Source organism: Pteronotus mesoamericanus, unplaced genomic scaffold (assembly GCF_021234165.1).
Source record: "Pteronotus mesoamericanus isolate MK-2021 breed Mesoamerican mustached bat unplaced genomic scaffold, CSHL_Meso_final contig_98, whole genome shotgun sequence".
Lineage (NCBI taxonomy): Eukaryota > Metazoa > Chordata > Mammalia > Chiroptera > Mormoopidae > Pteronotus > Pteronotus mesoamericanus.
In genome coordinates, this window is record NW_026555295.1 from 7,852,062 (window position 1) to 7,864,245 (window position 12,184).

Here is a 12,184-nt window from a genome sequence, read left to right on the forward strand (position 1 = left end):
ATATACTTTTAGCTTCTAGAAAAGGCTGTAATTTCAGAATATATAGTATGTTAATTACTACTGACTTACAGCAATACTCCATAAGAAATTACTGACATGAGTGGCCTCGAGGTGTCGATCTAAGAAATACACAAAATAATTGTAACAATCTGTTCCTTGAAGAAGTTTGCAACTTAGCTGGGTAATAATATACCCATGTAATTTTACTGATATAATTTTATTATATTTTATGTATTTAAATTACAATAATATAGGCAGAATTTAATATAATGATACCTTCCTTTATAAAAACTGTGTCAGCAATTTCAAAGCTGAAGGAGGAGTGAATGTAAACTGTGCTCAAGTTATTGCCACTTCAGCTGGTAAATAAAAATACCCACCATACTTTATTTGTATCATGTTTATAAAATATTCATTTCTGTTTACTTTTCAGCTATTATTTTAACATTACTGCTGTTAAATTTTAATATATTTTTAACCCTAATGCTTAAAAAAAATTCCTGAAAGTTAATAGCTTTGCAGTAGAATTTACATGTGCAAAATAAAACAAAGTGCAACCAAGGAAGCCAAACCACTGCCAAAATATGCTCTTCTATTAATTTAAGTGACTGTACTCTGCAAATACAGGGGGAAAAAATGCAGTATCAAAGGAAAAATATGTTACAATATTGTGGATTTACTGACTTAGAACATACATCTAACCACTCACAGTCCCCATGTACCTTAGCTCCCTTAACACACACATTTTATATTCATTACTTCTGGAAAACTAGTCTTAAATTATTTAAAGTTTGAATTATATGTCCCCTCTAGATTACATTCCTTCCATTAAATGGGACCACCTCACCCTATACAAGGTAGTTCATGATTAAACGAAAAAATGAATGCAATAAGAGAATAAGCCAGAGTGATTAATATGGGCTACAATAGAAAAGGGAAACCCTATTCATTCGTTTATGGCCTTTCAGTTAACATATATTAAATTCTCAATATGTTCTAGACAATGTGCTAGAAGCTAGAGATGAAAAAACATCAGAACATGGTACTTTATAAAATAGGGAAAAATATATATATATAAACAATAGTAGCATTTCAAAGAAATTTTGGATCACTACAAGCTGCATTAAAACAATTTCTTCAATTAGGGTCAGCGAATTTTGGGCTACCTAAAATAAAGTTCTTCCTTTAGCAAAAATTTTGGAAAATAAGGTATATGTGTATGTTTAAACAATAATGGTTGCTATAGGATGAATGTTTGTATGTCCCCCTCTGCCCCTCAAAATTCTTATGCTGAAATCCTAATTCCCAATGTGATAGTATTAGGAGATGCAGCCTCTGGGAGGTGATTAGGTCACAAGGATGAAGCCCTCATGAATGAGATCAATGCCCTTACAGGATAGGCCCAAAAGAGCAAGCCTGACACCTTCCACCATATAAGGAAAACAATAAGGAACATGTGAGCCTGAAGAGGGTCATCACCTGATCATGCAGGTACCCTGATCTCAGACTTCCAGCCCCCAGAACTGTAAAAAATTTCTGCTGTTTATAAGCTATTCAGTCTATTGTATTTTGTTATAGCAAACCAGATGAACTAAAACAAGAGTTTAGCTATAAAATCTAATTATTATTGAATGCCTTCATTAAATTTGTATTTTGCTCAAAAATAATGTCCTTCCTTTTCCTTTCAATACTAGCACAGAACTTATCATTACCTTTTTTTCTCATTACTGTGATCAAGACAATACAATATATTTCAGACACCTCTGTTACTGTATGGGATTTTTATTCCTACTTATGGTACTAGTGCCTAACTAGGATTTAGTTTTAACTAAATGCCACCTCCAAAGAACAAACTGTATCCTCTAATTAAAAGATGAAATTATATCCCACTGGAATTATAAAAACTCATGCTGTAAGAAAATGCCTGCATTTGTAAATGGCACAGTGTTAGCATAAAGGATGGAGTGGTCAAGCTTAAGCAGGAGTGGGCATGAAAGGATTCTCAGACTGTGTGGCAATACAATTAAAGTTTGAAAGACAGGTAGAAGGTCACTGGTGGTAGTAGGGGAAGAACGCCAATCTACCTTCTTGAACTATTCCAACTAGCCAAATAAAACAAAGAACTCAAAGACAAGAAGGACATGACATTTTAAAAAGAACTGTATAATTGTTGCATCATTATAAACATAATGCAAATGTCGGCATTTATTATTGTAAAAAAATAACCCCAAAATGTTATTGAAACAAAAATAATAGCCAGAAGAGGTTAGAGGGAGTGGTTCAATAAAGAGAACAGAGAGTCATATTGAACCTCTCATCTTATACGAAGTGAGTCAACACATTATGTTTTATTTTTAATGTCAGTAGAGAAATACAGGTTTATTCATTTATCTATTTGGCTTATTTATTTTAGAGGCTGATACTCTAAAATGAAAATGGGATGTTTAATTTCCAAGCTACCCTATTAAAAAATGCTTAAATAAAATTTGAGAACGGCAAAATGTAATGAGGAAAAAATAATTTAACAATCCCCCCAAAAAGTATAAATAATGTAAGCAGAATTAAGTATGTCAATTACCAAGAAACATAACCACTAAAGGGCAAGGACTAAAAGGTTAGATCAATGAAATACTATTTCTAAGAGAAATGCTTACAGATAGGTTAAAAAATGTAATAAATACATCAATAAAAAATAAATATAAAGAAAGTATGGGTTACAAATATCAACATCAGGCAAAATTTCAAGGAAAAAACATTAAATGGGGCAAACTGATCAAATGACAATCCACAATGAAGCTATGAGAAAATAAATTTTTATGAACTAAATTAACATTGAAGTTCTCTGTCTTTCATAAATAGATAATACACCTAGACTACAAAGAAAAACTCATTTTTTAAAAATTGAAATTTAACAGGCTTCAGAATCTTGTATGAATGAAATTAAACTACAAAGAAACTAAAAATAAATAAAGCCCACAATAAAACATACTCTTTTAAACACCCTTTGATTAAATAAGAAATCAAAAGGGCAAACATAAATTAGAAAATAATAATTTATAAAATTTGCACAGGACAAAACATCTGTCTTTGCATATAAGTTTGAGCAATTCCTTACAAAAGATTTATAGAAGTGGAGTGGAAGTGAAGATCACTGAAGCTGAGTAGGTCAAGAAACTTTTTGGCTAAGGAGTTAAATGAGTCATTTATGTAATCATCATGGACGTTCCTCATATAATAAATAGTAAGAATTGAGGTAGAGCCAAGAGATGGATGAGAATGTGCCCTATGAATTTGGGAAAATCACTAAGAACTGAATAAATGATAGAAGTCAAGGAATACTGATCCAGAAATTTAGAGGAATTTATTAGCTGAAAGGAGTATATATATTTAGTGCTTTATTTTTATTCAGATAATAAAGAAATAACATCAGTTCCTTATGTGTGATAACCAAATTGTTAATAGGATTATTGACCAATTAATATAATGAGGTTAGGTAGCAGTTTGATGAAACTATAATGAATAATTGCATGGAAGCTTCTTGATATAGGATAAAATATCAATGAGCTAGGAGAAGATAGCTAATTCATCTTCTCATTTCTTTACTTACAGAGGGTTCATTCATACACTGACAAAATAAGTACGAACATATTTAAGCTACTTTATGTTATAATTAGTAGTTCCAGTAAAGTTGCATGCTTTATTTTTAAAAGATTTTATTTATTTATTTTCGGGGAGAGGGGAAGGGAGGGAGAAAGAGAAGGAGAGAAACATCAATCGGTTGAACCTTTTGGTTCACAGGCCGTTGCTCAATCCACTGAACCATACCAGCCAGGGCTGGTTGTATGCTTTCTTGACTAAAATTATACTTGATCTTAAACTGCTGAAATCTGTTATTACTAGCAGCATGGTAAGTTTTTAGAGAGCTAAATGGTATATTTTATTAGAAAGGCTTAAGGAAGAAAAAGGTACCTTGATAGCGAAATTGATTTTTTACTGGGAAACAAGAATGAGTTTTTCAACTTTACAAAAAACAAAACTTTTAGCTTTAAGTTCATAAAACCAACCTGTAATTTTTGCTGCCTTTTCCTCTTGGTTCACTCTGCTCTCATCATCTTCTTCATTATCTTCTTCAAAGTCATCTAAATTCCCAATGTCAGCCTGCTTCATACTCATCAAACTAGCCAAACTTTGCATGTCTTCATCCCTAAATCAATGATTTATAATATAATACACAGTTCATTAAAGGACATTGACTGAAAAAGAATTGTTTAAGAAAATAATATACTCCTTTTCCATATGTTAATAAGTCTTTTACACAGTTATACAATACTGAAAAATCTCAATACCCATTTATTAGTTTTAATTTTTTTAAATATATTGATTTTAAATAGAAGAAAGGGGAAGAGACAGAGAAAAGAGGAAGGGAGAGAGGAAGGGAACGAGGGATAGAGCGCAAGAGAGAGACATCAATTTGTTGTTCCCCTTATTTATGCACCTATTGATTGATTCTTTTATGTGCCCTGACCAGACATCAAAACTGCAACATTAGTGAATTGGGACAAGGCTCTAACCAACTGAACTACATGACCAGGGCCCTCATTTATTAATTTTTTAAAAGCATGTTTCATTAGTAAAAAGCAAACAGGAATAAAAACTAACTGGTTAAGAGTTACTTTAATTCTGTGCTGCAGACCTATGAAAGACTAAAATTTTCTTTATGGGATTAAAGTATAGTTTCTCAACCATGAAGTCTGGAAACAAAAACTCGTTTCATAAAACAGTGAAACAGTTGGCAAATCAGATGAGATCTAGACTTCAAAGTATTTAAATTTTCATAAGGAATTAAAATAGAAATTCTTAATCTGAAGTACATGAACACTTTCGGTTTTGTGGACTGGAGAGAAAAAAAGTATTAAGACCCTGTAAATTATATTTAAATCTTGTTTAAAGGTACATTTTTCTCAAAGGAGCTATATATAACTCCCCAAAAGTTAAAAAAACTAATGTAATATAAAAAGTTTCTTAAGACAAAGCCTAGCCTTTTAAGAATTAAAGGATGGGAAAGAACCTGGATTGATTATAAGTTAAACACCACATAGTAGATAAAGTATAAAAATGTTTTTATATTAAAGTATTTAAAATATTAATTACATTAGGATATGAATAGAAATAAAAAGAAATTACATTAAACACTCTATCAAATAATTTACATTTTCTTGATCTATAACTTTTACCTTAAATTTCAAACAAACTACAGTGAATGAAACATACTTCTAACATGTCATATACAAACTAAATTTCAATCAGGCATACTTCCTCAAAGCTTGGAAAGCCAAATTAAAAGTTTCTCATTTTCTTAGCACAATACAGTAAAAAAAATTGTTCTTTTTATAATACTTGTTAATATTCACTTTTCAAAATATAATATGACTTTGAAGACCACTGGTTTTTGAAAACTCTTTGCATTTATCTCACATAAGCTTAGAGTTAATATCATTTCCCCTTTTAAAATAAAGTAGTAACACAAAATCTGTATGAACAAAAAAAGTTGTGTTACATTACATGAATGCCTTACAAATTGTTCACTTATCAATGAGGGATAATTTCAAGATATAACATTATTCTTAAAATGCTGACTTGCTTAATTTTATCTCTTTAACTTCCTCATATTTTAACCCTGAACATTTTTCTTTGGGAAACCTAAGGAGGCAAGGAAAGAGAAAGTAGAGAGGGAATTTAGAGTGTTTGAGAGAATTCTTCACTTAAACTGAGACACTTGGTTTGACTGAATTTCCTCTCACCCATATTCCTGTGAATGATGATGATTCACTTACTGTTTTATTCCAGTATAAGAAGTCCACCTTCAAAGGATCTTCTCTGATTTTGTTTTCTCTCTTCTTCCTGTTTTCTTACCTTTCATTTTGGCTTGGACTTCAGGGTAAGGTCTTTATTTAATTTCTCAACATTTAAGTGTACAATTTAAGGTCCTGAGATGAAAGACTAATTGCTTCCATTCTGTACTGTCTCTCTGCCACACTCACTTAGAAGCCAACTTTCCAGAGAAGAGGCTTACTGTTATCTACCAAGTCATTTGCTGCCCAACAGATAAGTGCCAAACATCTAATTTTGACTGACGCACAGAATTCAGTCTAATCAGTCAAGTAGACATGACCAATTTTAGTAATCATATTTCACTAGGTCAAATACATTCAGAACTGTGATTTAGATTGTACTAAAATGTTTATAGCTGCCTTCTTCCCCTCACCTTTTAAGTCTAGGCATAGAGTTTGCATTTCTCCTTTCCCTGAATCTTCCACTTCAAAGAGATAACTAACCCTTTCATGTACTTAGCTATGACTTGACAATATGCAAAACCAGAATGAATGTTATTTTTTTCTTATCTCTTCTAGTTATGTTCACCTCATTTTATCCAGTTACAATGTTAGTCTTTTCAGCAACTAGAACTTGGCACAGAAATTATCTTTGTGAATGCCTATTCTGTGCTTTAGAAGTGATTTTTGAAAAGGATAGTGATTATAACAAAGTGCATCTAACTGTACCTTGCTATACAATTTTTGGAAGGCTGAGCCAAAGAACATAAATTAGTAAAAGTTCCTTTAATTCATTCATCACTCTTATCCTAAACTTTTCATTTTGGGTTCCTCTCACATCTCGGCTGAATCAGTCTCACAAATTGAACAGTCTGTATTTCAGAGTACAATCACTTACACTGAAGACACTAAAATATAAAACAAACATTTATCATATTCCATAATACTGAATTTATAGCTTGAAACTAGCTTAAATCACTTTTATATTATTGTTCATTCTCTACAGTCAAAAGGCTATAAATAACAAGGAGTTCATTTGATCCAGCCTCTGAAACAAAGAATGGCAAGAATGTTTGGTATGTGGTGGGATATTCTCAACTGTTGCCAATTTACTGAGTCAAAAGCTATTTACCTAATGTGTTTTAAAACACTCTGAAGCAGCTTTTGTGACAAAAGAAACTTACGTGGCTTTTCCTTCCCGAAGGAAAATGCAAGACAATGAAAACTGGAGAGTGGCAGATACAACTTTTTTAGACAATGGCTTGAATTTTAACTTGACATCAGTCTGAGTTGGCATAGGACTTGCATACTGTTTCATGTTGATGCTGCTAGTAGCAAGAGCTTTCCTTCGACCAGAAAGGGATTCCTGAAAGATAAAAAATAATTATGTAATTTGGAGTTATTTGTTTTATAGATAAATATTTAAAAATACAATTTCAATAATATGATTAAATAACCATACTTCCTTCCTCAATGAATTCCTATAACACAATAATGAAATCAAATTGTGATGAGGTTATATCACAACTATTATATATTTAAGGCAGATTACAAAATTGGAGAGAGCTGGTCTATGAAGAGAAACAGGAAGACTGGAACAACCCTCAATAACTCGGGGAAGGAAAAGTAAAGAATGCAAACTAGCATAGAAAGTCTTCAGGGTTCCTATGAAAAGCACAGGTATAGATATCAAAGTTCTCAGTAACTATTTTCCTTCCTTTAGTTATTTATAATTAACCTATTTATATTATAATATAAATATAAAATTAAGTTACAGTAAACCTTTTGAACACCTACAATTTTTTATAAAACACCTAGCCTTGGTGGCATTCTACCTCCTCCTGTCTACAAAGTCTGAATTCTATCTATCTCATACTTTGAGCCTTATTTCTTCCCAGGGCCTTTTCTAATCACTCCAGTCTATAGTTCTCGCTCTTTCCTAAGATCACATATACCAAGGAAGAACAGTTGGTTTCTCTTATCTTATGCCAGGGGCAGACACTGCTAAGCAACCCCAGCAGATTTTAAAATTCTTCTCTACATAGCTGTTGCCAATTCATCAGAACACAAAATGAAACCTATTTGCCATTGAAGGTTTTAACAGTCCATTAATAAACTATCATGTTTCAAAATTATCCTTTACAGAATAATAGCCTAGAAGAACACTGATAACAGAATAGCAAAACAATAATTGGGCATTAAGTAAGAAGAATATATGGTGTCAATTCTGGATAAATGTTATAATGAGTAGAACATAACAATTCCTGACTATGTGTTCTAATGGCAAGGGGAAATTTTAGAAGTAGGACAATTTGTACATAATGTAAATCAGAGGTCATATACCATCATTAATGTAAACCAGAAGTTATATACTAGCATTCCTTACAGTTTACTGGTCTGAAAGTTTAGACCTAAAATAAGGCCTAATTTCAAAACTACATGACCTTGAATAAGTCAGTAAACTTGAGCCGCCCTAGAAAATAAGGAGACTAAGCAATTCCATTCAAGCTCTACAATGGTTTTCTATAAAATTACTCAGTTTTCTAAACAAGGCAGAAAAAACTACCATTAACATTTGAATTATTTAATAAATCTTCATTTTTCCCATGATTGACAAACTTGTCTAAAATTAAGATACACTAATTTAATCAGCACACTGAAACAGTCTTCTTAAAAAAAAATTGACATTTCTGCCAGCAGAACAAGTAAAAATGTAATGTAGCGTCCCTAAAGAATACCTTGTTTTAAAATGTGGTCTTATCTGTCAGATTAAGCGCAGCAATATTATACAGAACTATTAGTGCATGTAGATGCCTTATGAATGAATTTCAAAAATGCATCAAGCACTTGAGGAGGAGGATTTAAGCTCTCTCAGAAGAAATACTTAAGAATATGCAAATACCCTCTACTGAATCAAGTTGAACAGATGTGACTACCTCAAACAATATATGTGTTCTTTCCCTGGTCGCTACTGTCAATCAAAGAATAAGATTAAGGTCCAAGGTTCTGACAATGTGCAAAATGAAAAAGTACAATCAGGGAGTATCAATTTATTACACTGATATGCACAATAATCTCTTATTGTACCTTTAGAATAGCTAACAACTTCTACATATAATACGGGACTTAAAGTTTCTGCTTTGAAAGCATTACATACAAAGGGCCACATATTATTTTCAGATTTTATTAGACATCTATTTTAGAAAGAATGGCATTGATCCCTTAGTAGTAATTATTTAAATTTATAACCAAATAATCAAACTATAAAAATTAGGATAATGTGGAAATGCACATAATTTCGAAAGCCCAGTTGATGATTCCTGAAAAATCTAGAGTTTTTATGATTAATATTCTATTGATTTTATTTTTTAGATAAAAAATTATGTAGAAAAGGTTTTCTGCTGAACTCCAGGAATTTTTAAGTACTTGGTAAACTGGTGTCTCTTGCAAAAAGGAAGTAAAATATTCCTTTTACTAAGTACTAAGTACTATTCCTTAGTACTAAGTTCTAAATATCATTAGCTATACTACTTAATTAAAAGCTATAGCTTGCTCAGCAACAATGAAAACAGCTATTTATAAAGTATGGGCAGGTAAGCAGTACAGAGCTCTTTTGAGTCTACAACATCTATTCCCAATATTAACACAGGGTCTCACCAAAGTCTGTGTCCTTGGGAAAAGGAGTCTGAAGGGTGTTTCTACTCATTCTTCGCCTAGGTCAGACATTGTTGTCCTCCTGAAATTAGCTATCTCATTGTAAGTACACTTAAAAAGAACAGTAATGAGAAAAATATGAGGATCTTTCACAGCTCTAACCCCCAACTCCATGAGTTTTCACTTTTTATAATCATTGAGTCTAAATTGTTACCCACTCAAGTTTGGTATCATTACTATCAATAGTTCTATAAAGAAGAATGAATTAACTGGTTGTATTGCTATATGAGTATGTTTTGCATCTTACAGTCCTCTTTAAAGGAATAAGGGTCAGCCAAGCAGAGAAAGTTTAGAGAGAATTACTGTTGTTGGTGCTACGTGCTATTTTATTTCACACATAGGTTAGACAAGAGGACAGAAACAAGAGAAAAATAGTTAAGAGGAACTCAGAGAAAGGAAGTTAGATGATAAGAGTCAATAAGAAGCGGCTACACACAAGTACGTGTAAAACTACGTTTCTGCCTCTGATCCCATGTTTATACATTTGTTTGTTTGTATGTGATCCGAGCAGTATTTAGGGAATTACTTCAAAAGCCCTAAAGCTGTTTTCTTAAACTTTAAGTTTTATTAAAGAACAAAATTAAAACTAGGAGAGCTTGTTAAAAATTTAGATGCCTATATACCACTCCCAGAGATCCTAAATTACTAAAACTAGAGATGGGCCCTGCACTTGTAAAAATACTAAGTACTTCCCCTCACTACAACCATCCCAACCCTCTCATGTTCGCTCACGCTCCCTCTGTCTCTGTCTCTCTCTCTCGCTCTCTGTCTCTCTCTCTCTCTCTCTCTCTCTCACAACCCACTACTACCAGATGATTCTGATCAACTTAATCTAAAATCACACTTTCAGAAATACTTCACCATAAGGAAGTTCTTATATAACATTATCTTACTTAAGAAACCTCTCATTTTTAAATAACTTTTCACTGTTATGAAAAAAGAATTAACCTACATATTTCCATTTCTTTGAAATCCAGCCTACTGTATGTGGCACCAAGACTTATTCACTGATTGCCTTATCTTTGGCATATTTTTTCATGTATGTGAACCTGTTTCACACTCTCAGGCTGGCAAATATTTTAAAATGGTGGGTGAAACCAAGTGTTAATAAGAGCAATGCAAACTTTTTTACACTGCAAGAGAGAATTCCAATTGATTCAGCCACTTTGGAGGGCAATTTTACATTACCTTGTAAAGTTGAACACATGCATACCTTACAACTCAGCAATTCCTATCCTAGAAATACATCCTAAAGAAATTTTTGGAACAACATACAAGAATACCTAATATAGCATTTAGCATATAGCAGGTCCTTAACAAATAATACTATTAATATTTATGGGTCATTAGACTTAGTTTATTATAATATTAGAAATAGTCTATCTAGAATCACCAATCTTGAAATGAAGAAAATAAATGCAGAATGTTTACTTTAGTAATGTCTTTACAACATTACTATATAATAATAGATAATAATGTAGCAATGCAGTTATTAAAATTTATGCATTGACCCCTTCTCCCCGCACCCCACATTCCTGCTAGACCTAAAATAAATTCTCCACTTTAATATACTCTCACTCTTGTTCAGGTGGTTACAATACAAGCAATAGGTGAATAAATGTTTCTCCTATACAACATAAAAGGGCGATTTTATAATAATAAGGAATTAGCTGATTATAAGATGAATAAATACATTCTCCTGAGACTCAGAACTTGTTTATAAAATTTTTAAACATTGTAGATTTTATTTTTAAAAAAAGGCATGTAGCCAATCTTGCCAATCCCTTCCCACAAAAACTAACAAAATGATATATAACATAATGGTAGCAAACAATGTAGTTACATAGGTTATTCTTGTGTTCATAGTATGAGAAGTTGGAGGGGACATCTCTTGTCCAAATTATTCAAAAGTTAGGTTCTTCCTAAAAAATAGTTCATTGTATGATGTTTCATTTATTATGGACCCCAAGGTAAATATAATTAATATAATGTCTCTCCTATTAAAATACTTGATCAACTTTGTGTACCTCTTAATATGTCACATAAACCACATACTAGAAATTTAACTCCTTTTCCCATGTAAGACGACTGGAGGACTACAAGGGGATAAACCTACTTAGATTTTATGGTTTGTCAAGAGCTTTATACACAGAATTTTCTTTAAAAATCTGTCATGTGATAATAATTATCAGATCTTTTACAAGACACTGAAAATTAAAGCAATGGAATTATATTTTGAATTTTTAAAAAAATTTTGTGAAATATATCATACATATTAATGTATAAAACACGTAAGTACTATTTAATGAATTAAAAAAAAGGAATATCCTGTACCCACCATTTAGCTTAAGAAACAGAACACTACCAGGATCCTAAAATCCATGTTGCCTTCCTAACTGCATCCCTCCCAATCCCTCCTCCAGAAGTGACTGGCACCTTGAATCTAGGGTTATTCTTTCCCTCCCATTTTCAAAGTAGAGTACTATCTATGCATACATCCATAGAGAATATATTGCTGATGAATGGATAAACTTATCAATCAGCCTTAAAAGTAATGAAATTCTGACACATATTACATCATGGATGAACCTTGAGGACATTACAATAAGTGAAATAAACCAGACACAAAGGACAAACAT

The 12,184-nt window shown here is 32.0% G+C and overlaps 1 protein-coding gene across 6 annotated transcripts in view; it reads right to left on the reverse strand.

Moving 5' to 3' along the window:
• The window catches only part of EHBP1 (EH domain binding protein 1), a 359,207-nt gene that overhangs the window by 220,326 nt on the left and 126,697 nt on the right, over positions 1–12,184 (reverse strand). For all 6 annotated transcript variants that reach the window (XM_054586913.1, XM_054586912.1, XM_054586910.1 and 3 more), the window contains exons 6-7: positions 7,016–7,197; positions 4,065–4,204 (exon numbers count right to left, since the gene is read on the reverse strand). In XM_054586913.1, the coding sequence (XP_054442888.1) occupies positions 4,065–4,204; positions 7,016–7,197 (322 nt within the window). The remainder of the gene's footprint in view (positions 1–4,064; positions 4,205–7,015; positions 7,198–12,184) is intronic.